Source organism: Nannospalax galili, unplaced genomic scaffold (genome assembly GCF_000622305.1).
Source record: "Nannospalax galili isolate Female #2095 unplaced genomic scaffold, S.galili_v1.0 scaffold377, whole genome shotgun sequence".
Lineage (NCBI taxonomy): Eukaryota > Metazoa > Chordata > Mammalia > Rodentia > Spalacidae > Nannospalax > Nannospalax galili.
The window spans coordinates 49,997-74,069 of record NW_008341187.1 but is presented as its reverse complement, the minus strand read 5'-3'; the positions used below and the strand labels follow the sequence as shown (position 1 = coordinate 74,069).

The following is a 24,073-nucleotide window of genomic DNA, read 5'->3' as shown; positions in this document are numbered from 1 at the left end:
CTGAGAGTTTCAGTTAAGTTAGGCATTCGGTTAACTGTATACCTGTTCTCTAGTGTAGTAGGCATTCAGAGAGGGGTACATGGTGTATGTAACACATGGTTAGGTAAATCATGACTGCCACCAAAGGAGAAACAACCAGTGAGATCCAAGAAAGACACAACTCTGCAGGCCAGACCTGGATCACATAGGCAACTCTCTTACCTATCTTCATCCTTAGAATGTCACAGGGAACCCCTCAAATTGCTTGACACAGAAAGCCAGAGCATCTATGCAGTAGCACTGCCTCGTAGCAAAGACTCCTAGGAACTATTTAGAGACAGATCCCCAACCAACCCTCACCCTAGACTGATTCAGTTAGTCTCAGAATGGGGTCTAGAAATCAGCATTTTTTTAAAGTTCCAAAAAGTATTTAAATATGTAGCCATTTGAAAGCCAGACAGCCTGTCACATGTTATATTAGATATTTTACAGAGGCTTAAGAGCAGTGTTGATGTTAATTCTTAACAGTGCCAGCCCCTAGGAGTGTCCTGGAGTCAAACACCATGAGCATCTTGACCCAGACCAAGTCTGTCTTCTATCTGGAGCTCCATTCCTCTCCCCAACTCCTTTGCAGCAGGGGAGGAGCCATTGAACGTGTGGCTGTCATCTGGCAGTAGTTACTGCTGCACTCGGAACTTGGAAAGACATCTGTTTATTTGGCATGCTCCACACAGGCTTGTCAGACTCTAGGGGGCTGCGGATTTGCAGAACTTACAAGGCAGGCAACATAAAAATATATATAATTCATAGAAGGAAATATTGTAGAGGCTCTTTCACTTTTATAAATTGGCCATAAAATAGAAACCACAGACATAACATTCATATGCACATACTTGCAAAAAAATAAAGAACCATTTGGGGTGGGGATGATGTAGGCTTTTGGTGGTGACTTCTTTACAGGGCACTGAAAGAAAGAGTATGCATTCAGAATTTTTTTTAATATTTATTTTTTTTTTTACTTTTTGTGTATGAGTGTATTGCCTGCACACAGGTAAGTGCACCCATATCACGCAATGCCCATGGAAGTCAGAAGAAAGCATTGGATCCTCTGGAAGTGAAGTTAAGAATGGTTGTTAGCTGTCATGTGGGTGCTGGGAACTGAATCCGGATCCTCTGCAAGAGCAGCCGGTGCTTTTAACCACTGAGCTGTCTCTCCAGCCCCTGATTTCAGAATTTTTGTACAAATATTAATAGAATCCTTCAAGTGAAGGATGTAGCCCCCCGCACTTGATAATTTGCAAAGACCTGTTGATAAAAATTTCTAGGTTTCTAGGTTGGTATCTCTTCACAGTCAATAAGCGTGTCTTCATAGACATTCCAAGAACATTTAGGATTTCATATATATATTCTCTGTAAGTTACTGTGTCTTGTTTTTCTCCTTTCTTAGTGGAAGCCTTTTATAATACTTGAGGCAGCCATGCACTGTGACTGCCCAGGGTAGCTTAGGAGAAGCAAAGTCAAAGCTCATCCTGCTGTCTTCTCCCACTAGTAGTGCTGACACTGAGCTTACCTTAGTTCCTGATGGAAGGTGGAAGGAGAGGCTAATGAGCTCCTGCCAGTTCCACTTGGGCATCCAGAGATGGGGGTGATATGTGAATAATGGCTGCTCACAGTGGCTGTGATAGTCTGCTATTGAAAGTCAGCGTTAAGACCTAAGAAAGGAAGTGGTGGTCCTGTCACAGAAGTCAAACAAAAAGTCCTTTTTGCCTTTTAATTTGGTTGAGTGATGAAGAGAGTGTGGGCCTGGAGCCAAAGGAACTTGGCTTCCGTTGTTTCATGCTACTTTTCAGCCTTGTGACCTTAAAAATGGCAAAAGATGTCTCTGGGCCTCTGTCCTAGTTTGTTTCTTCATTGCTGTGATAAAACACTCTGACCACTACCAACTTGGGGAGGAAAGGGTTTATTCAGCTTACATCTCCCAGGCCGCAGTTCATCAGGGAGCCTAAGGTAAGAACTCAGGGCAGGAACCTGGAAGCAGGAGCTGGAGCACAGGCCATGGAGGAATGCTGCTTACTGGCTTGCTCCCCCTGGTCCCTGCTCAGCCTGCTTTCTTATGCAACACAGGCCTACCATCCCAGGGGTGGCACCACCCACAGTGGGCTGGGCCCTCCCACATCACTCATCAAGAAGATGCCCCTCAGACATGGCCACAGGCCAGTCCAATAGAGGCAATTCCCCAGTTGAGGCTCCCTCAACCCAGGTGTGTCAAGTTGACACTAAAGCTATCCAGCACAGCCTCAGTTTACCCATTTAAATATTATCACACTATCTATTTCACAGGGATTTTAAGAGTGTGACATGAAATAGAATGGGCCAAATCCAGCAGACTGATCAACAGCGGGTGATAGTTTCTTCAAGTAATCGGTCTCAGGGACTTTGAAAGCAGACCTTCTGAAGAAAATCAGTATTTCTCCCGAGAGCAGGGCAGGGATACATCAACTTCTTACTGTTAACTTTCACAAAGTATCCAACATCAATATGTTGATTTAATCTTCAGTGTATTTCCTAGATTATTTGGGAAAGTGATTTAAATTTAAGAGAGGTTTGTGTGTGATGCTATATTGTAATGTGTCTTTAAAAGTCACAATCTGATTTGAGAAGCATTATGGGACACCCCAATCCCCAACTCTGTGTTCACATCATGTGGCTGTATTCTGGTATTTAGGGAAATGGTAGAAATAACATCACAGCATGGATGTTACATTTTCCTTTTGTTATAAGAACTCTTCCTGGGGAGATGAACAAAGTTATCCTAGTGAAAACTGATTGGGAGGTAAGCACAGGATCAATATAGATTAATAGAAAAGACTTGAGATTCCAGAAAGAAAATTGTATGTTTATGATTGTTGATAAAACTGACAAAGAAAGAAGAAAAGATCCTTCCATGAAATGTTGCTGGAAACATTGGATGTCCACAAGCAAAACAGTAAAGTTATGCTGTCATCTCATCCCATACAAAGAATAAGCTCAAAGTGGATCAAAGACCTAAATCGTTAGAACTAAAAGTATAAAACTCTTAGAAGAAAATATAGGCTTGTAACTTTAGATTGGGGATTATCTTAAATATGTCACAAAAGCCTAACCAACCATAATAAAATTGAGTCTGCCAATTTTTAAAAATGTATATACTTCCAAAGATGCTATCATGAAAGTGAAAAAACAACCCAGAGAACAGGAGAAAACATTTGCAAACCATTTCTCTACAATCAAGAATATCTATGAACACAGCACTCTTAAAATGTATCAGTGAAAAGACAACTCAATTTGACAATTGGTGAAAGCTTAAATATACATTTCCTCAAAGAAAATTGAAAGTCACACACACACACACACACACACACACACACACACACGCATGCACACAAGATGTTCAACTTTACTAGTCATTGGGGAAATACAAATCAAAACCACATTGAGATTCTACTTCACACCCACTGGGATATTTATAATAAAAAATAAAAACAAAAAAACAGTCAGTAACAAGGGTTGGCAAGGATGTGGAGAAATTGGAACTCTTACATTGCTAATGGGATTATAAAGTGGTGCAGTTCTATTGAAAGTAGTTTGGCAGTTCCACAAAATAATTAAACATTGGGTTACCATAGATCCAACATCTCCACTTCTAGATACGTATAAAAGAGAACTGAAAACATATGTCCTCACAAAAACTTGTACACAAATGTCCATTGCAGTATTACTCACAGTAACCTCAAAGTGGAAATGGTCCATGTGTCGCTCACCTGATAAATACGTAAACAAAGCACAGTACAGCCATACAAGGAACTAGTATTCAGCCATGCAAGAGAAGGAAGTATTGAGTCAATTTGCAACAGGCTAAAAGTAGAAACATTCTACTAAGTAAAAATCAGACACAAAAGACACATGTTTTATTTCATTTACATGATCTCTAAGCAAAAACATGAGACATTAAGTAGATAAATGGTTCCAGGAACTTGAGACTGGAGAGTGATTGCTAACAGGTATAAGGGTTTCTTTGGGGGGGGGGGGGTAGTGAAGACAATTCTGGAATCAGATGGTGATGATGCTGTTATAACTTAGTGAATATTAAAAAAAGATTCCCATAAGGTTGAATTTTATGGGATATGAGTTTTACATCAGTTTTAATATTACTATATTTTCCTTGATCGCTCTACAAATTAAGTCATTCTAACAGAATATGACTTTTGAAAAAAAAAAAGACATTTTCATTAAAGCGCATACTTACATTCTGTTCTTTTGAAGAAACAAAGGAAATTTCATAATCAATCCTTATAGATTTCATGAAATCTGACCAGTATCAGGTATGAATATCAAATGCAGAGCAAGTCTCTCAAGAAATCCTGTGAAGAAGTACACCTGTGCACACTAGGACATTGCTTCCGGTGCCTCGTTAATTTGATATAGACCCTTCTTGTTTGCATGTCTCCAACATAATTGTTCTCAAATTGAGGGGAGACTTGGGTTTTAATCCGAATGTTTCATGTGTATCCTTTTGTTCTTACAGGTCCTCCCTTTCCCCAGCCAGGTGGTGTACAACAGAGTCGGCAAGTGCGGAAGTCGCACTGTGGTCTTGCTTCTGAGAATCTTGTCAGAGAAGCATGGATTCAATTTGGTCACATCGGACATTCACAACAAAACCAGGCTGACTAAAAATGAACAAGTAAGTTGATTTTTCCATTGTTAAATTGTGTAATTAGAGGGTGCCTTACAGGATATCCTTCACACCAGAGTTTCAATTTCATGCTATATTTTTGTCTGAGTGTAAAAGTAAATTTAAATTTGTGCAGGAAATCCAAAACCCAGGAAGCCTCTGTAATTGGATTCTTCTGTTAGGTCTGACGGACTGTGCACGTTGGTCATTGTCTATTTTGCTAAAATAGGTTAGCAGCACACAATTTCAAAATAGTTAAACCACTGAACTATAAACAGTGCTGGGATCTTCACAACCAAATGAGAACTTTTTCTTTCAGCGTTTCTTCTTTTGCATTTTCTCATCAATATCCTGTCTTTCTAGTAAAGAGAAAAACTTTGTGCCAGGAATCGGGCTGATTGAGTCAAAATAAGCTTTGTGTCGTGTAAGCTCAGAGATCTTGGGTCTCTAAAGCAACATTTAGTATACTCAGCATTAGCAAAAGAATTCCCCTACTTCTCAGGGTCCTTTTTGCTCTGGTATAGCCACACATACAGGTATGGATGTGCTGGTGGTGGGGCCACAGCACTGTCTGCCAGCAAGCCCTGACTTGCTCTATGAAGAGACAAGGGCAACTGTCTCCATGGAGCTGCTTTGCCAACATAGAAAAGTTGGGCACCATGTTCTCAATGGTCTTTCTTCAGGGTAGTTTGTCAGCTTGTGTGTTAGTTTAGTTTCTGTTGTTGTGATGGCAATTTAAAGGAGGAAGGTTTCGCTCTGCTGTATCCAGAGGGGCTACAGTTCGTCATGGCAGGGAAGGCGTGGAGACAGAAACATGAGGCTGGCCTTCACATCGATTGCATCGGCAGTTGGGAAGCAGAGAGTGAAAACAGGAAGTGGAACCAGGTTATAGAACCTCAAAGCCCACCCCCAGTGATGTGCTTCTTCCAACAGGGCTCCATCTCTTGAAGATTACATAACCTTTCCTAACAGCTCCACCATCTGGAGACCAAGTGTTCAAACACGTAAGACTATGGGGAGCACATTTCTCATTCAAACCACAGCAACCAGGTCTTTAAAAAAGCTGCTTCTGTCACCTGAGAAACTTATGTTATCCAGTGAGTGGTACTTCCTGTCAAGTTGAGATCATAATTATGGAAGTCTCGCCCCATGTCCGTTCTTCAGACATCGCCCACCCCCGTTTAAGGCATGCAAAACCTTACAGGTGGAGGGATGCCACTCCTTGTTTGCTGGTCTCATAAAGGTATTGCCCCTTATAGGAGAATCTCTGTAGGAAGAGTGATATTTGGGCTGAGAAGACAGCTCAGTTCAGATACCCAGTGCTCACATAAAAAAACTGAGTGTGATGGTACATTGTAATCACAGCACTGGGTGAATAGAGACAGGAGGATCCCTCAAGCTAGCTGGCCAGCCAGTGTCCCCAAATCTGGGAACTCCAGGTTTACCAATGCCTCAAAAAATAAGGTATGTTTGGGACTGGAAAGATGGCTCAGTAATTAAGAGACCCAGATTCAAATCCCAGCATCCACATGGCAACTAACAACCATCCATAACTCCAGTTCCAGGAAATCCAATGCCCTCTTCGACCTCCGAGGGCATTGCATGACACAGGTGCACTTGCATACATGCACAAAATACATGCATGCACGTAAAATAAAAATAAAGCTAAATAAATAAATAAGGTGGAGATAAGGAGGTAGCTCAGTGGGTTAAAGTGCTTGCTTTTATGCAAGGCCCCAAGTTTGAATCCCCAGAACCCATGTCAAAACTGGTATATAGCACAAGTGTCTGTGATACCAGCACTCTAACAGCAAGATGGGAGACAAAGACAGATTTCTTGGAAGCTCGATGGCCAGCAAATCTGGCATATGCAGCAAAAATATCAGAGACCCTGTCCCCAAATAAGGTGGAGGGTGAAAACTGACCCCCAAAGTTGTCCTCTGATTTCCAGATGCATGCCATGGCACACACACCTGCATTCATCCACATGTATACACATACATACTCGTATGCGTGTGTGTGCGCGCGCACAAACACACACACACACACACAGAATAATTTATTTAAAGAAAACACTTGAAGAGTGACTGAGTAAGCTACCACTGTCGACCTCTGGCCTCCACACGCACATGCATATATGTGTCCACGCATATGAGCATGTTCAGTAGGGGTAGATTTTCTATGACATCCTTACTTAATCGAAGAGCTAATATACTGAGGCTGGTTATGTTCTTTTTACTACTTCAAAGAATATAACTATAAATTGCCTATGTTCTTATAATTTATTATGATTATTAAATATGGTTTTCTTTTGGGTCTAAGTCTTGGGGCCCACTTATCGGATTACATTTAAATGTTTGTATGTGTGGATACCTCTCAGATGCCTTATAAGACTCAGTTTCTAGATTTTAGTCCCCGTGGTTGAAAGAATGCAAATAGCCCAGGAACACAAAGAGAACCAAAGGATTACACACTGGGATGCCCAGGATGTCCTGGCTGAGAGAACACAAAAGTCTAATACTTCATTTACTGCGGGGTTTTTGAATAGAAAAAGATACTTTGTTTCCTATTTTAAATATCAGAAATTAAAATACAACTTTAATCATGAGTGAAACAATTTAAACAAAAAGTTAACAGTAATATACTAGTGGTAGTTGGTTTTTAGGGTTAGAAAGGGTTAAAGATAGCATCATCCTTTAAAATACAGGTTAACTCTCATCTTTTTGGAATGGTTGGCTTGTCTGGGAGCCAGGGAACAGGCGGGACCATCTTTTTAGGTTCTTTTTAGCACTGTGATTCTGTGATACATTTATACAACATCTAGTATAGTATGTGTGGTATATAGTTGAATCATTTCTGATTCCTGTGATCAATGTGACCTGGACTATATATGAAAATCAAGACAAGTTTTTGAAAAACTAAAGCCAAAATAAGTATTTGAAAAGAAAAATAAATATACAGTTTTGATGTAAAAACAAAGATGAGGACATTGCCCGTTGCTTCTCTGGAGCTGCTTCTGGCCCCTGCACACAAGGAGAACAGCCAGGAAACAGAAGGAGAAATTAAACCTGAAGTAACTCAATAATGTTCAGAGAAAATTGTCCCTGTCTATGTAGTCTTTTTTGACTGAAGTTTCAAAGTACATAAAAAAACAGAGAAATATTGTTTTAACTTAATATAGTCAGGAAATAATTTGCAGCATTAATAGCTTCTCCTCATGGTAATTTATTAAAGGAATAAGGGCGATGTGATTTAGGAGACTAGTTAAAGTTTTATAGTCAGTGGTTCTTACCCTCAAGCAGTAGACTCTGAAAATTCGTTCCCATAGAAACATTGTTCTCTCAAAAATAAAAATAGCAACATTCTGCTGCAGGTACAGTAGGAGTTAAGCAGGTTCTGGTTCTCTTGAACAGAACTCTATTTACCATGAAGAACATTTCTTTTAGGAGAAAATGTGTTCCATGTTCTAAACTACTGACTTACAAATGAACTTGGGAATAGTACCCATTTATAAAACCGGAATTGTCTACTGTTTCATTCATCCACGAAGCGTTTCTCTGGACCAGAATCAAATTCACACGTCCATTTCTCCCTAAGTGGTAGTTGTCAGCTCACACACATGCACATATACATATACACACTCACTGTTAAATGTTAAAAATTTATAGGCTAAGGGATTATTAAGAAGGAAAGGGAGCATAAAGACACCAAATGTTAGGATGCCTATAAAAATCCCATCGTATCCGCTTTCCTAGAAACAGATATACCTTTGAAGTTTGTACTTTGAATAACTCCTCCACAGAAGAGCTTGCAACTGCTGCTGGCCAGCTGTTGGAGTGTCACACAGTGTGTAACACAGCCTATATTGACATCATTTAATTTATACAGATCTCAGTTGCAAAATGGACATTTTGAAAGAAAGGGAACTGTTTCCCCCTTAAAAGATATGGAGTGTTGCCGAAAATACTCATAAGCATATTTGCTAATGGTCTTCCACTGTCTTTCAGAACTTTGCTCTAAGCACATTGAAGGTCAGAATGCCACAGGCATCTCACAGGGAAAGGAATCCAGTTATTCTTGTTGGAAAGAACAAAAATCATAGGCTTATGAGCCCCAAATATTTGCAAAACCAAATAACTTGACTTCATATTTCTATTGAAGTTCCTGAGGATTTATAATACAAATTGGAAGCAATGCCCACTGTGTGCGAATTGTTTCACTTGATTATTTCATTTAACAGTTTGGGACCGAAAATACTCTGTGCGTGTCATTCCTGCTTTATGGGTAAGAAAACTAAGACAACTCAAGTCGGTCTCCAAAAATAATATAACGTAGTGAGTGACAGGGCATGGCAGCTGAACCTGGACTTGTGTGCTCCCAAATCCCACAGCCCTGAATAATGTGGCGGCTGTCTGCTCTGACTGTACAGTAGACTCTCCAGCAGAGTTTTTGGAAACCTAGAGTTTCAGTGCCCTTCTGCTGGGGATTCTGGGATGGAGTCCAGAAAACTCTTTAAAAAAAAAAAAAATGAAGTGGCACAGGCTGTTCTGGGATGCAGCAGTGAGGCCGAGCCAGCCCCATCAACGTGCTCATGCCAGCATTCCCAATGTGTGTTCCTATGAATCTTAGTTCCCTCGGTCAGTGAAGAAAGGAAAGGCCATGGCTCAACAAGTTTGGGGACTGTTGTGTGTCTTGTGTCTATCTAGAAGAATCTAAGGGATCATTCACATTTTAAAGACAATTTATATATATATATATATATGTGTGTGTGTGTGTGTGTGTGTGTGTGTGTATACTATATGGTGCGTATGTATGTGAGTATGTATGTGAGCTCACTTGTGGAGGTTGGGGGTGCCCATGCATATGTATGCACATGTGTTTGTAGAGGCCAGAGTTTGACATCAGTTGTCTTCCTTGATGGCTTTCTACTTCATTTACTGAGGATAGGTCTCTCACTAAACCCAGAGTTTACCAATTTGGTTGGTCTAGCCAGCCAGCTTGCCCTGGAGATCCTGTGTCTCTGCCTCCTCAGGGCTGGAATTACAGGCAGGCTGCCCTGCCTACTCAGCATTTGTAAGGATGCTGGAGATCTATACTCTGGTCTCCACATTTGGGTATCAAGTACTTTACTGGCTAAAATAAGCTATCTCCCCAACACAGACACACAGACACACATATTTTGAAGACCAGGTTTCACTTAGGCTTTCCTAATCTTAGTTGGTCAAGGGATTTCTAATAGTGCTTGTGACTTGCTTTGGATCCCACAAAATTTACACTTCACAATTTGGGAAATACTAGTCTACAACCTTCCTTCTATCATGCCAAGGAAAAGGCTACTATTTCACTATAAACTTACATCTGCTCTGTTCAACAGCCATTCAAATTATCTAAGCCTTGAAAAGCTTTATTCAAAGGCTGTGAGAGATTGCCATCCTGTGCCCATGGGCTCCATCCTGCACTAACCTAATATTCCAGAAGAGTACAGCGTGGTGTTCTCTAACTGTTGCAAATTTCCCTGTCATTGCTCTTACCACCTGCAAGTTCCAAGTCTGAATTCTGATCATAAAGCAAAAAGAATTTTAAAAAGCAAAAAGTTACCTAAAGAAACTCTTCCATTTGGGAAAGGTCTAGAGGCCACACAGATGCTTGGAGGCTTCCCCAGTGCCTGGTCCTCCAGCCTCTGCCTCATAGGAAACCACTCTTTCACTTTTGAGGCTGATTCCTCCATTGTCTGTTCACTCATTTTAATGGATGTTTACCAAGGATGTGCTGCTAATGATGGAAAATGAGCATCAGGTGCAGTACTGGTTGTTCATGCACCTGATTTCTGGTCTCTGAAGCAATAGCATTAGGAAAGTATTAGCACCCTAAATTTTAGGGAGAAATAAATGTGTACAGGATAGATGGACTAAAATATACCTAACCAAGAGGAATGTGACAAGTTAGACTTAAAAGAGATGGCGTCAAATCCTGTATACATTTGAATGCTAAGCTTAGGAGTTCAAACATTATTCAGCAGTCAGTGGGGAGCCATTAAAAACTGATTTTTTTAAAAAAAATTATTATTTTTCTTTTATATGTATGAGTATATTGTCTGCCTATATTTCAGTGTATCCATGTTGTGCAATGCCCAGGGAGGTCAGAAGAGGGTGTCAGATCTCCTGAACTGGAGTTATGGACAGCTGTGAGCTGCCATGTGGGTGCTGGGAACTGAACCCAGGTCTTCTGCAAGAGCAGGTGGTCCTCTTAACCCCTGAGCCATCTCTCCAACCCCTAAAAACTGGTTCTTAACATGACAGTCGTCAAAATCTGATAGGGAAATGGATTCCCAGAAACATCACCGTCTCACTGTGTAGCCCAGGCTTGGCCTTGAGTCCATGACCCTCCTGCCCCAGCCTCCTGAGTAGCTGGGATTCCAGCATGTACCACTGCAGTCTTTTTCCTGAAGCTTTGTTAGGTTCTAGCTCCTCAGGAATCTGTTCTTCCAGAAACCTTACCCTTGCTGAAAACATTTTGGAAAAGCCTGTCAGAATAACTCTCAGACTTCCTGCTTTTGCAAGAAGACAGACAGTGTCCTCTGGCATGAGAGGTGCTTCAACCTGATCTTGGAATCAAACAAAAAATAAGCCTAGTTCATAGCGGGGCCACAGGGATGACTTCACCCAGTTGTGCCTTAAGAGTCCTTAGACAAAACACTGAGTCCTATAATGCAAACCTGGAGGAAAGAGAAGAGGAAAAAAGGAGATAGAAGCAGTATAACCTAGAAAAAAATCAAATGTTTTTCTTCTTTCAAATGAATTCGCTCATTTTCCTTGTCGAGTTCAGACCCAGCCACTTTGCCATGTTCATGTTATTACTCCCCCTGGTGGACTTCTTTGTCATCACAGGCATGTGTTTCTCTGATTATTGAAGCCCTGAGCGAAAGGTAGGGAGGGGATGCTGTTGGGGGCTTCCCTGCACCCTAGGAAAAGAAGAGGTAACCTGAGCTTAAGTCTTCCTCCAACCTCTAAGCTTAAAAGAAGACCTCCAGTTCTCCTCTGGGCTATGTTTTCTTTTTGCTTTGATGCGTTAATAAGCACACATTCTTTCTTTGATTCAAGATATTTTGCAAAATTATAGGGTATCTAGTTGTTCATCAGTGACACAGAATTCAGACCAAAGTAGGGTTGGATACCCTAACTATTGACAAGCTGAGGAGCATTTCTGTCAAAACATCAGGAGCAGAGTTTCTCTGTGTTGGCAGAGCTACAGGTAAAGGTTTTGTGTTCTGTCATCCCTGTCATCACGTAGAAAGCAAACCATTAGAAACTACTTCCTAGTACAGCCTCTGTATGATAAGCTTGTTTGATTTTTGCCCTTTTTTGCCAATTTTTTTAATCGCAATTCATTTGAGTCCATCCGCACTGATTTAACTTCTTCCTTTAGATACATTTCAGGATATACTTATCTTTCTATAAGTATTTAAAATCTATTCTTGTTCTTGTTAGGATATAGTTTACTCACCCTGGAACTTTTAGAAAATAGCCTCTCTCTCTCTCTCTCTCTCTCTCTCTCTCTCTCTCTCTCTCTCTCTCTCGTTTGGTACTAGGAATCAAAGACTGGACCACATGCATGCCAGGCAAGCACTTTACCACCGATCCACACACCTAGGTGTTAATACTTAAGTTTCTTAATGCTCTTCCTTGTTAGTTCTTTAGAAACCCTCTGAAACGTAGAAAGTTCCCATGCCATAAACCCCCGCTCTTCCCTCTCTAGAATTATTGTTCCAACCAACCCTTTGCTTCCATTTTAAAGGTCATGTACAGATAAGTAGCTGGGAGCGAGCAGGTTGCACTCAGGGATGAACAAGATTTGGGGCTTTGAATCCTGGCTCCACCTTTTTGTATCACTGAGACTTTAAGAAATCCAAATTATAAAAAGCTTCTGGGTACAGTTGTGGCACCCCCAAAACACTCAGAAAATGGGAGTTTTCTTGGCATTACTACATATTGGTTATCATGAGGAGAATGCTGTGAATGAGCCTCGTGTAGTGAGGTGTACTAAACATGCAAGTCTATGCCAGGAAGAACTGAATTCACTGCTGAGTGATTGGTAGCTAGTATTCAGTTAATGATAGGTTTTCCCCTCCAAGCAAGTATTTCTAAACGGGTCTCTTTCATGAAGCATAGATTCAAGCAGATGCCCAGCCAGGCTTTCAAGGGAACAGATAAGTGTCTGCCCCAACTCTCACAGAACTTAATCTAAGTTAATGCTAACAGAGAGAGAGAGAGAGAGAGAGAGAGAGAGAGAGAGAGAGAGACATCAAAAGGGCATGTCCTAAAACCTTTTCAGCTCAAGAGAGGAAGAAAATCAAAGAAGTGTGCCTTATTTCTAGGCAGAGATCTTCAAAGGCAACCAGGCAACCTCCCCCACCCTGACTTCTGACTTCTGCAGCCAAATTTGTTCCTCCTCCAGAATTCCCCACTCCACAGATGAGTACCACTATATGTTCATTATCCTAAGGTGTAAGAGAGATGCTGTTGGAACCACTTCTTTCCCTTGAGTCTTAGCACCAGGTGATCACGAAGCTCCTGCCTTCCTCTCTGCCACCCTCTCCTTCATCTCTCCTCCTTCTCCACTTCCACCAGCTGAGCTCAGGAGTTCTCACATCGCCTTGCCTCAGCATCTGCAGGTCATGGCAGAAAGTTCCCAGGACCCAGCACCGGGGCTCCTTCTGATTCAGCGGTATGTGCTGCTGCTGCTGCTGCTGTGATGGCAGCAGTGGTGGCTGCTACCTCCATCTTCCTAGCTGGGCCTCCTGCTCTAATATTGTGCTGGGATGGATGGAACTCAGGGCCTTACCATGCTAGGCAAGTGCTCTGCCACTGGGCAACCTAGCCTCCGTCTCTAATCATCTAATCATCTCTGGCTCATTCATAGGCTTATGCTTAGTTAGCTTTCTTACAGGACCATCTGCCTAGGGATAGTACTGCCCACAGTAGACTGGGGCCTTTCTGCATCAATAAATAATCAAGACAGTCTCCCACAAACATCCCACAGGTCAAACTGATCTAGGCAATTCTTAACCAGGGCTTTCCTCTTAGTTGACTCTAGGCTGTCAAGTAGGTAGGTAAAGCTAACTATGGCACCCAACCTCTAGTATGATGGACTTCCACCTCTCTTTATACACGTGCCAATGTGTGTTTGCTCCTTACATTGGCTTTGTGTTTTGTGTTCACAATGCCTTGAGTCCCTTCTCTATTATTAATCTTTCCACAGCACAGAGGATACCTCCTTGAGAAGCATCTCATCTCCATCTGCAGGTAGTTTGGACATATCATCTATATGTCTTCTATTCCGTAGATTATACCTTCTCTCTACGTCACACTTCAAGTTTCTGGAGAGCCAAGTCCTGGTATTTTTTTTCTTTGTAGCCACAGTTGCCAAGCAGTGCATTGCCTGACAGCGAGTTGAAGATCATGATGGTGAATGAATGTGAGATTCAGAAAGTATAGCTGGAAAAAAGAGATGTTTTAGCTAGAAGGGAAGGAGGGAAGGAAGGAAGAGGGAAGGAGGGAGGGAGGGAAGGAGGGAAACAAAGAATTTGGATATGTGAGAAGAGCAGAAGGTTCTAGAAGAGAATGCTTGCACCTGGGCCTCATCCTGGTCAGGCTTCAGTGTGGGCTTTGGTGTATGCAGGCACAAGGAAAAGAAAAGAGTAAGATGGACGAGCATCATGACTGTGGTTCCTCGTGCTAACCCTGGTGGGCTTAGCAATACCAGTAGGATCTTCTCCACTGTCTTCTCTATGTGTCTTTCCACCCACCTTGTTTATGAACTTGTCTCTAGTAAGTGATCAGTGACTAATGAATGAACAGATGCAACAGAATTAGAATAAAAGCCGCAGTGGTCCTGCCTGAGCCAGAGATGGGAGACATGTTCTGTGCAGTGGCTTTTGGTACTTGCATGGGACAAGGTGGGAGAAAAGACTGGCTTCTGATGACAGCAGGGGGCTAGATGGTGGATAGGTCTAGGTGATGGGCAACAGGATGTTTGGACCATGGCTTGTCACTAGAAATGGGCCGAGTGTTAGCATTTGTGAAGGTCAGATGATGCCTGAAACAAGGGGCATTCACCCTGTGCATATGACACATTAGAAGTGATTTTAGTGTTCAGAGAACAGTGGCAAACTGTGGGGGACAAGTTCACTCTGCCCTTGTTCCACTAATGCAATAATAAACATATGCACTGGTACCTTGAGTCTACGTTTAAAGACACATCTAAAAAGAGTTCTTCACTGTCACTGCTAATCCATTTTTCCTCGAGAAATAGACAGCTTTATGACTATTATGACACTGTTCTCAAAAGTCTAACCATTACTGTTCTTTCATTAAATTTAACACACTGACATGTGTTTAGAGAATGTGATAGAATGTTGAATATGTGAAAGAGCCACTGTCTCCCAATTTTCCCATTTTCTTCCAGTTTTCTTGTGCAATCTGATGAGGCTGGGGGTGGGACACTTTCTTATATGGCTTTTATGGTTCAGAGAACTATCTGAATAAAAAATCATCTAGAGATAAAGGCATGAATCATCTTTATCTTAAACACACACATAGGCAAGAGTTCTTTTTCAAAGCAGACGTCAGAGACGAATTACCTACGCTTATGCTTTGAGATCAGTAATACTGTTGCACAGTCCATCAAAACTCAGAATTAACAAAATATGCCCAAGTGAGAAGCTTTATTATCAGAAAACAAGGGCATGCAGAGAGTGACTAGAAGGGAAACAGGATAAAGAGGCAGGATCCAGTTTTCCTCTACACTGAAGCCTGAGGACGGGCCAGCAGTTACTCATTCAAGCCTTCCCCAGCTTCCCCCTGACTAACAGAAATCCCAAGCTTAGGAACTATAGGTCATTTAACTATAAAATTCAACTTGATTTCTTCAATAATTGTAAACATGAATAACTAGAGAGTTTAGACGCTGATCTTCTAGGTCTATAAAGTAGTGTGTACCTACTTGGTTGAGTTAATTCATTAATTAAATACTGATCAAGCGCATATGCATGAATCAGCCCCTGTGTTAGACTTTGGGAACAAGATAGCCCAGGGTTGTCTTAGGTTTGAGACAGGCCTGGAGGTCTAGACTCTTTATTTCTCTGCCATCATTGCTACTGTGCCGGGCACGTGAATGGCTGCTTTTGTTTGCAGTTTTCAACTTGTACTAGTTCATAAAATTTGAAATACTGCATGTCTGACATCCATCCAGAGGAGCAATCTTCAAAGTGCTTTTTAAAACAATGACAACAAAAAATCGCCCTGTCACATAGATGGAGGCAATTAGAAATTCCTGAGAAAGAATTCAGGATGTCAGAGAGCCTTAAGGATGCTTGGAATTTCTAACAGATTTCACTAAATTTCTGTATCGTGACATGTTCAAGAAGACTATAAAAGTTCATTTATATGAGCAGAAAATGCTTTTTGCCTTACTGATAAATGCAAATAAGTAAAACAGATGACTACCCACAAAAAAAAAAGAAGATGACTTTTAAGGCCCCTGTGTTCCCATGAAATATGTTCCTTATACACTTTTAGAAACAGAGAGAAAAATCATAATGGGTGCCTTATTTTATTCCTCCTTTTAAATTCTGCAACACTACTTCGGAATATTTCTGTAATCTTAATCATGTTAGAGAAATATAAGAAAATAAGGGCTGGAGAGATGGCTCAGCAGTTAAGAGCACTGACTGCTCTTGCAGAAAGGACCTGGGTTTGAGTTTGAACACTCATATGGCAGCTAACAACCGATCAAGGGATCCAGTTCCAAGGGATCCACCACCCTCTTCTGACTTCCAGGGACATTATATGACATGGGTGCACTTACACACATGCAGGCAGTACACTCATACACATACAATAAAAAATATAAATAAGACTGAAAAAAAGAAATATAAGAAAATGATTAACCCTTTCCTTGGTTTGACTTTAAATACGGTGATGAAAAGTATTCTGTTACTTGCATTTCAATACAGCCACATGCTCCTTTCTCCAGCTGAAATTACTTAACCTGGGGCTGGCTAGGTGACTCAGTGGGTAAAAGTACTTGCCATTCAAGCATGAGGAACTGAGTTCAAATCCCTAGAATTGGCATAAAAGCTGGCCATATGGCACAAGCACCCATAACTCTAGTGCTCCTATGCAGAGGCAGGAGGTGGGGGTAGAAGAATCCCTGGAAGCTCCCAGGCCAGCAAGCTTGGCATACACAGAGGAAAGGCAGAGACTCTGTCTCAAAAGGATGGAAGATAAGTCCTAATACCTCTGCCTGCCCTCTTTCATACACAGGAATGTATACACACACACACACACACACACACACACACCACTACCACCCCAAATTTTTTTAAGTTTTTTAAAAAAAATGTATAATCTGTCACATTATTTCCTCATAATAGCCAACTAAATTAGATACAGGACTATCAGTTTGGAGATTATTCATGAAAGAACCTTTTGAAGAAATTCAAAGCTATTGCAACAAGTCCAGCTGTTTGGCCCTGGTTCAGAAGAAAGCAGAGGGACTAAGCGTAAGAGAAAGTGGATGGATGACCTTTAGCCTAATGTGGCTGAGGGAGTGAGTCCTGTGTATGCTAATTCTGTGGTTTTTTTTAATAGATGGAGCTGATTAAGAATATAAGCACTGCGGAACAGCCCTACTTATTCACACGACACGTTCACTTCCTCAACTTCTCAAGGTAAGACACGCTCTAGCTTTGGGGCATCTCATTTTTAGTCCTTAGGTCCAACTAATGAGCAATTGCTTTAGAAACCTGTATTTATAACTTAGAACCATTGCCCTTGGAAAAACTTTTTAACTACACTTAGTTTTGCTGTAAAGGAATCAACACTTGAAATATTTAGATAGGAACTTCATTTCTTCCTAGAACACCATCTAAAATCTTATTTTTTAATTTTTAATTTTGATTGTGTGTGTAAGTGTTTTGCTTGCATGTACATGCACCCATGCATGCAATATCCACAGAGGCCAGAAGAGGGCGTCTGATTCTCTGGAATTGGTGTGACTGACTATTGTTAGCAGATACTGGGATTCAAACCCCCAGGTTCTCTACAAGAACAACCAGTACTCTTAACTGCTGAGCCATTTCTACAGTCCTCCATGTAAAATATTATTAAAACATGACATTATTTTTAGTGAGAAGACATCTGACACGAGAGATTTTTTTGGTATTTGAGACAGGGTCTCCCTGTAGCCCCACCTGGCCTGCAACTCACTATATAGACCAGGCTTTGGCCTTGAACTCACAGAGATTCCGCTGCCTCTACCTCTGGGATTAAAGGTGTATGCCACCACACCTGGCTGACATGAAAGTTCTTTAACAGAAAAAAAAAAAATCTGTTCTTTTAAATAAAAACAAAGGGAAATGGGAATTTTAACATTAATATTTTGTCATACATTTTTCTACAATGTGAACCTGCACAGGACTCTGGGAACAGCTTAGTAATGGAGTAATGCATATTTCTTATGCTACAAAGAGCTCACACTACCCTCTTCGTTCAGCTTTCTAATACTCCAGTCATTTCAAGTTTTTTGTTTTGTTTTGTTTTGAATTTTCTTCAGCTTCTGTACCCTTCTGATAGTAATGAAGATCTTAAATTGCTAACTTCAGGTTCTGTGTGTGCTTTTTCTCAGGACTCCATTAGCATCGGCTACTGTTCCTTACACAGGTGGCCCTTAGGTCCCTGCTCTGTCCCACTGGCCCTGGCATGTGCTCACACTTGGCATCTGTCAGTCAACAGATCACTAGCCCAGGGCTACAGAGACCCTGGACAGAAGTCCACAGCATTTCTCTTCCTGTAACTTGGAGATAACAGTACCTCGGGGATCCAAAGAGCTTAGTAGAGTGCTCCACCCAGACCCAGTGAGTACCACCCACCAATTGCTCACCCAATTGCCTCTGTGGGCTGGCACCTCAAGAGGCTGGCTGTGGAAATGAGGCTCTGCCTGAGCATTACCTACTGCCCTGCTTCATGTCTGACAACCCACTGGGCTAGGAGCAGGTTTTTAGCCTTCAAAGGACTTCCCTACTGCTCAGCAGGCCCTGGGCTAATTAAATATAAAGAAAGAATGAGATTCAGCAAGGTGCATTATCAGGCACAGAGGAGAAACTGCCTCCCAAGCCTCCCAGGCCTGAAGTTTCCCAGGCCTTCCTGATAAGCCCTGGGACAGTGAAGGGAACACTTGCATAGGATCAGCAGTGACCTCCAACCAGGTGCTGGTCCAGCTCACTGTGTTTCAACATGGCTCGTTACTGGACTGGCTGCCGTATATACCCTGCGTCCTCCAGAAACCATGTCATTAAGCATAATGAGGCAACCGGGACCTGTTAGAGCTTTCATACCCCAAATTTTATGACTTCTAAAGAGAGGGGCTTCTCCGGTCCTTGCTATCCTAGTGAGCTTCTTTGTGTCACCCTCGACAGCTTCAAACTTCAGTCATTTACTCCTCTTCCTTCTTAGGTTAGATCTTTACATCCAAACAAACTGCAATACAACAAAGTTTAATAATTCTCTCAGGACAGTTCAAAACTCTTAACGAGAAGCCCACAGCAGTATCTTAATTGGATCAGCAGAGCCCCGAATAGTGGCTATATTTTATCCTTGCCTCTGCCATCAAATACAGGAATAAAATCTTGATTTCTTTAATTTTGGAAGAGAAAAGCCTTGATACATTCCTTTTAGAAGAATTCATATCTGCAGGAAACAGTGGAGCCCTGGCTGTCAGGATGCCTGGGTGTCAGAGCTTGCCTTCCCACTACCCAGGATGATAAGTCATCCAGCCTCTTGGGGAAGGCTATCCATTGTTCCATCCTTAAAACAGGGCTAGCTCCTTCTTCTATCATCTGGTACTGATGCTTGACCATGAAGAAATGCCCTCTGAGAAAGTATTACGGGAATTCCCAGTGGCTGCTGTGGCAGCCATGGAGCTGGTTAGTCCACATCGATTCCTCAGCAGGAGCAGCCATGCAGGCAGACCAGGCTCCTTTTCTGTTCTCTCCTCTCTCCCCTTTGTTCAACTCAAGGCACATTGGTGAAGCATCCTCTGTCTCCTCTGTGCCATACTAGAGCTGGGACTTTATCAGTGAACTGTGAATGGTTTTTTGTTTTGGTTTTTTTTTTTCCTTGCCTTTGGATCTTTGAATTCTTCTTCCACTACAGAAGTGCAATCAAATGTGATAAATATAGAGAGGGGAGTCAGGGTCTTCCTCCAAGGGAGGTGGGAGGCAGCAAGCGCCTTCCTAGAAAAATGGTTCCATTGGTATGTGAGGAACTGGTCAGCTTTAGACCAGTACTGGAAGAGCAAGAGGGGCCAAAGAGGAGCTGAAAGAATGCCGAAGCAAGCCTGATGGACGAGCCCAGCTGGAGGGATGTAGAGCTGTGCATGGCCAGCTGAGGCTGCCTCTGTGGGAACCCCACCCCCTCTTCTTCCCTTCCCATGGCCCAGGGGCCTTAGCTATAAGACTTCCATAAAAATGAGTAGAATCATAAGAGGAACCTGAATACTTGGCAAGATCACTGTTACCCTCGGAAATGAGAGTTATAAATCAGCTTTTCCTTCTTTTCCAAGGGAATATCTTGATTTATGGAAAGTTCCTTCAGTGTAAGTAGCAAGCTGTAGCTATATAGACAGCCTCCTCCCACCTCCCAATATACAAGTGCAGGAGAAAACAATTAAGTTGGGAATTGTTAAGAGAACTTTAACATCTTTAAAACATGAGTTCTCTATTTTGTCTTCTAAGACTTGAAGATAATAAGCTGCTCTTAAGAACCTGCCCTTGGGGCTAAAGAGGTGGTTCAGTGGTTAAGAGCACTGGCTGCTTTTGCAGAAGACCCCAGTTTAGTTCCCAACACCCACATGGCAGCCAACAACCATCTGTTATTCCAGTTCCAGAGTATCCAATGCCCTCTTCTGGCCTCTGTGGGCGTTGTGTGACTCCGGTGCACTTACATACATGCAGGCAATACACACATACACATAAAATAAACTTTTTTTAAAAAAGAACTTGCCCCTATAACCACTGTCTACTGCTCATTTGGAGAAACCAGACTAAGAGAAGAACTGATACTGTGGTGTGCTGTTCTTTGTTGATATTTCTGATCTGTACACAGTCAAAATGCAGAAAATCCTTGTTACTGAGCAGACTGTCAGACTCAGGCTAGCTCCCATCCCCACAGCTTCTTTCTCACATATGTTATTTTCTTTTTAATTATGTGTGCATATCTGTGTGAAGGTATGTGAATGTCTGAGTGGAGGTACCCTCAGAGACCAGTAGAGGGCATCGTATCCCTTGGAGCAGGAGTATAGGCATTTGTAAGAGGCTGATGTGGGTGCTAGCAGAACATGCTCTTAACCACTGAGCCATCTCTCCAGTCCCCATGTTGTGAACTCTTAAAGGACATGACATTATACCAAAATCATTTGCCCCCTATTTCTCTTTCTTTATTATGTCATTCTTGCTTGATGTGTAGACATGTACATACATATTATATAATATGCTGTCCCATGAGCTCTTGGCTATTCACTAGCTGCCTGATTTCTTGTGCTCAGCATCTCAACTCCTTGCTGTCTTCCTTCTTTTTCCTGAGTTAGAAAGAACCATTTGGCCATATACAGTTCTGTTCATCCAACCACATAGAAAACTAATGTCTAATCAGGTGTTTCTGCAGCTGTCAAGGGGAAGACTTCCTGCCAGAGATTGTGCAGCCAGCTCAACAGAGATCTCAGCCTTCAGTCTAGGTTTCTGGGGTTTCCACTGGGCTATTCTTTCACAGCAATTTTGAACTCCATGGAAATTTGGGCCAGACAAATTTCTCCCCTGTATGAATGGAGAACTGAGTTCAAACCACTTTGGCCTAGAAGATGCCACTCTGTGTTGTGAGTCTGAAGTCAGTCCCACCTCTCATGTTCATATGCTTGAAGTAACTTTAAAATATGCTTTTGAAAACCTCAGCCTTTCAGCATCAGCAGCCTGTCTGTAAATGTGTCTTAGATCAACATTCTGGAAAGACCGTGATGAATTCAAGTCAGTTTGTCTCCTCCTGACAACTCATCTCCCATTGTTATTTGTTTTCTAAGCTTTTGTGGGAATCAGAAGGTAATTTTCTCCCAGTCTAGAATTTGCTTCACCCTTCAGTTGAGTTCTTGCTGAGACAACTTTCTGAAATTTTGTGTTAACCTGAGGCTATCAAAGTAGTCTAAAGGAATTGTGGGAGTTCTCATGCTAATAAATTTTAAACTTTTTAGTTTTTCAATTTTTCTCATGTTGTTCTTTTTCCTTCATGGTCTCCCCGGCTTATTTCTTCTGTTTCCACTTCTGTTTCTTCAACTCGTATGGAAGCTACAAGGCCACTACTAACTTGGGAAGTAAGGAACAAAGAGGGAGGTTGGAAGGGAGGGGAAAGGAGGGAAGGGAAGAAAAACCAAATGGTTGGCTTCCCGGAAAGGACCATTACCATCCATCTCCCTCAAGCAGCTCCTTACCCAAACCCGAAACAATGATGTTCACCTCCATTATGGTCTTTCTCTCACTTCAGTGTCTTCCTCCCTCCCTAGAAATGTTCAAAACTCTAGGCCTCCAGCTTATGGCAGTTTTCACAAAGATAACCTCTACTCCCAGACCAGAGGCCAAAAAGATGTACTTTCAGTAGACTAGTGCTTCTCAGGGAAGAGAAAAGATGTATTGGTTAATGGTCATAAGTTTTAGTTTGAAATGATGAAAAGTTCTGGAGATGGATGGTGGTAATAATGATGTGTTCTTGTGGTGTCCTGGTAGTATTCTGGCCTATTTTGCATAACTGGCATGCCAGCCAGATTTTATTAGTTTGGAAGGGAACTATGTGTACCAAAAAGACCAGGGAGTCTAAAGGCATTTTATCTGTTGCCTTTTGGAAAGGCGTGTGTGTGTGTGTGTGTGTGTGTGTGTGTGTGTGTGTGTGTGTGTGTTACACACACGCATATATAAGACATTTCAGTCATCATTAGAAATTTCTTTTTTTTCAGATGGTGTCTCACTATGTAGCCCTGGCTGGCCTGGAACTCACTGTGTAGACCAGGCTTGCCTAGAACTCTCAGAGATTCACTTGCCTCTGCCTCCCAAGTGCTGGGATCAAAGGCATCTACCACCACACCTGGCCATCTCATAGTCAGAAACTTCTTAATTGTTATTACCTAATACTTGACAATAAGTATGGGAACCATCTATAGCTTCAATATTGGAAAATTCTTCTGGAACCCTTGCATGGAGTTGCTTGGTATAAATGGGAACAAGTCAGTATGTACAAACAACCTTGTCAATCTTCATGTCTCTAGGTTCCTGGCAGTGATCAGGCTGAGAATCTTCTCCTAGTGGGAGATTCTGTTTTGATTTATGTAATTTGCAAGTTCTGCTGGTCAGCACTGGTAGTTGCCTTTAATGTCAAGAAATACTGTTGAGGTCTGTAAAAGCATGATACATTTTTGAAGGTACCATTGGATTTGGATTTGCTCTGCATGTTTTGTCTTCCTATTCCATGGCATTATTACTACAGTTTCTATTTATCATCCGTCTGAAGTCAGTTTAATTCAAAGGGGGTGATACATCCAGGATGCATCTGGATTCCTGGCCAACTCCTATAAGTATAGTTAGCTGCCATTCACTAACACAAATGCCACCTTGCATGCCTCTAGGAATGGAGTCATGTGGGCAAGGTTAATCTTGCTTAGGAGCAGCTCATCTTCCTTCTTGGGGCATCCACACTACGATGCCTGTGCCTAACGCCCCATGATTGGGGAGCCCTTCCCTTGTGCTCCCTTGGAGTTTTCTTGCTCGCTGGCTGCCATCTTCTTTCTTTTTCTTTTTTATGTGTATAGACCAGGGGACAACCTCAAGTATTATTCCCTAGATGCCTTCTACTTTTTGTTTGAGACAAAGTCTTCCATTGGCCTGAAACTTCACCAAGTAAGCTAGGCTAGCTAGCCACAAGCCCCAGGGTTCTCTTGTCTTTACCTCCTGTATTAGTCAGGGTTCTCCAAAGAAACAGAACTGGTAGAATGAACATATATATATAAAGATTTATCAGTTTAGCTCACAGGATAGAGTCTGAGTAGTCCAACAATGGCTGCACCACACTGGAGAGTCTGAGACTCCGTAGTCGCTCAGTCCACAAGGCTGGATGGATGTCTCAGTAGTCCCAATCTGGCGCTGAAGGTCTGACGAATTCCAAAAGATCAGCTAGTCTTCAGTCTACCACAGCAAGATGAACTCACCAGCACAGCAAGAAGCCTGGCATTCTCCTCTGCCTTGGCCTTTTATACAGGCTGCCATCAGAAGGTAACACCCACATTTAGGGT

The 24,073-nt window shown here is 42.0% G+C and overlaps 1 protein-coding gene across 1 annotated transcript in view; it reads left to right on the top strand.

Moving 5' to 3' along the window:
* LOC103737027 (uronyl 2-sulfotransferase-like) overlaps nt 1–24,073 on the top strand; it is a 239,898-nt gene that overhangs the window by 187,316 nt on the left and 28,509 nt on the right. The window contains exons 3-4 of the mRNA XM_029565181.1: nt 4,544–4,699; nt 17,341–17,420. Coding sequence (XP_029421041.1) covers nt 4,544–4,699; nt 17,341–17,420 — 236 coding nt within the window. The remainder of the gene's footprint in view (nt 1–4,543; nt 4,700–17,340; nt 17,421–24,073) is intronic.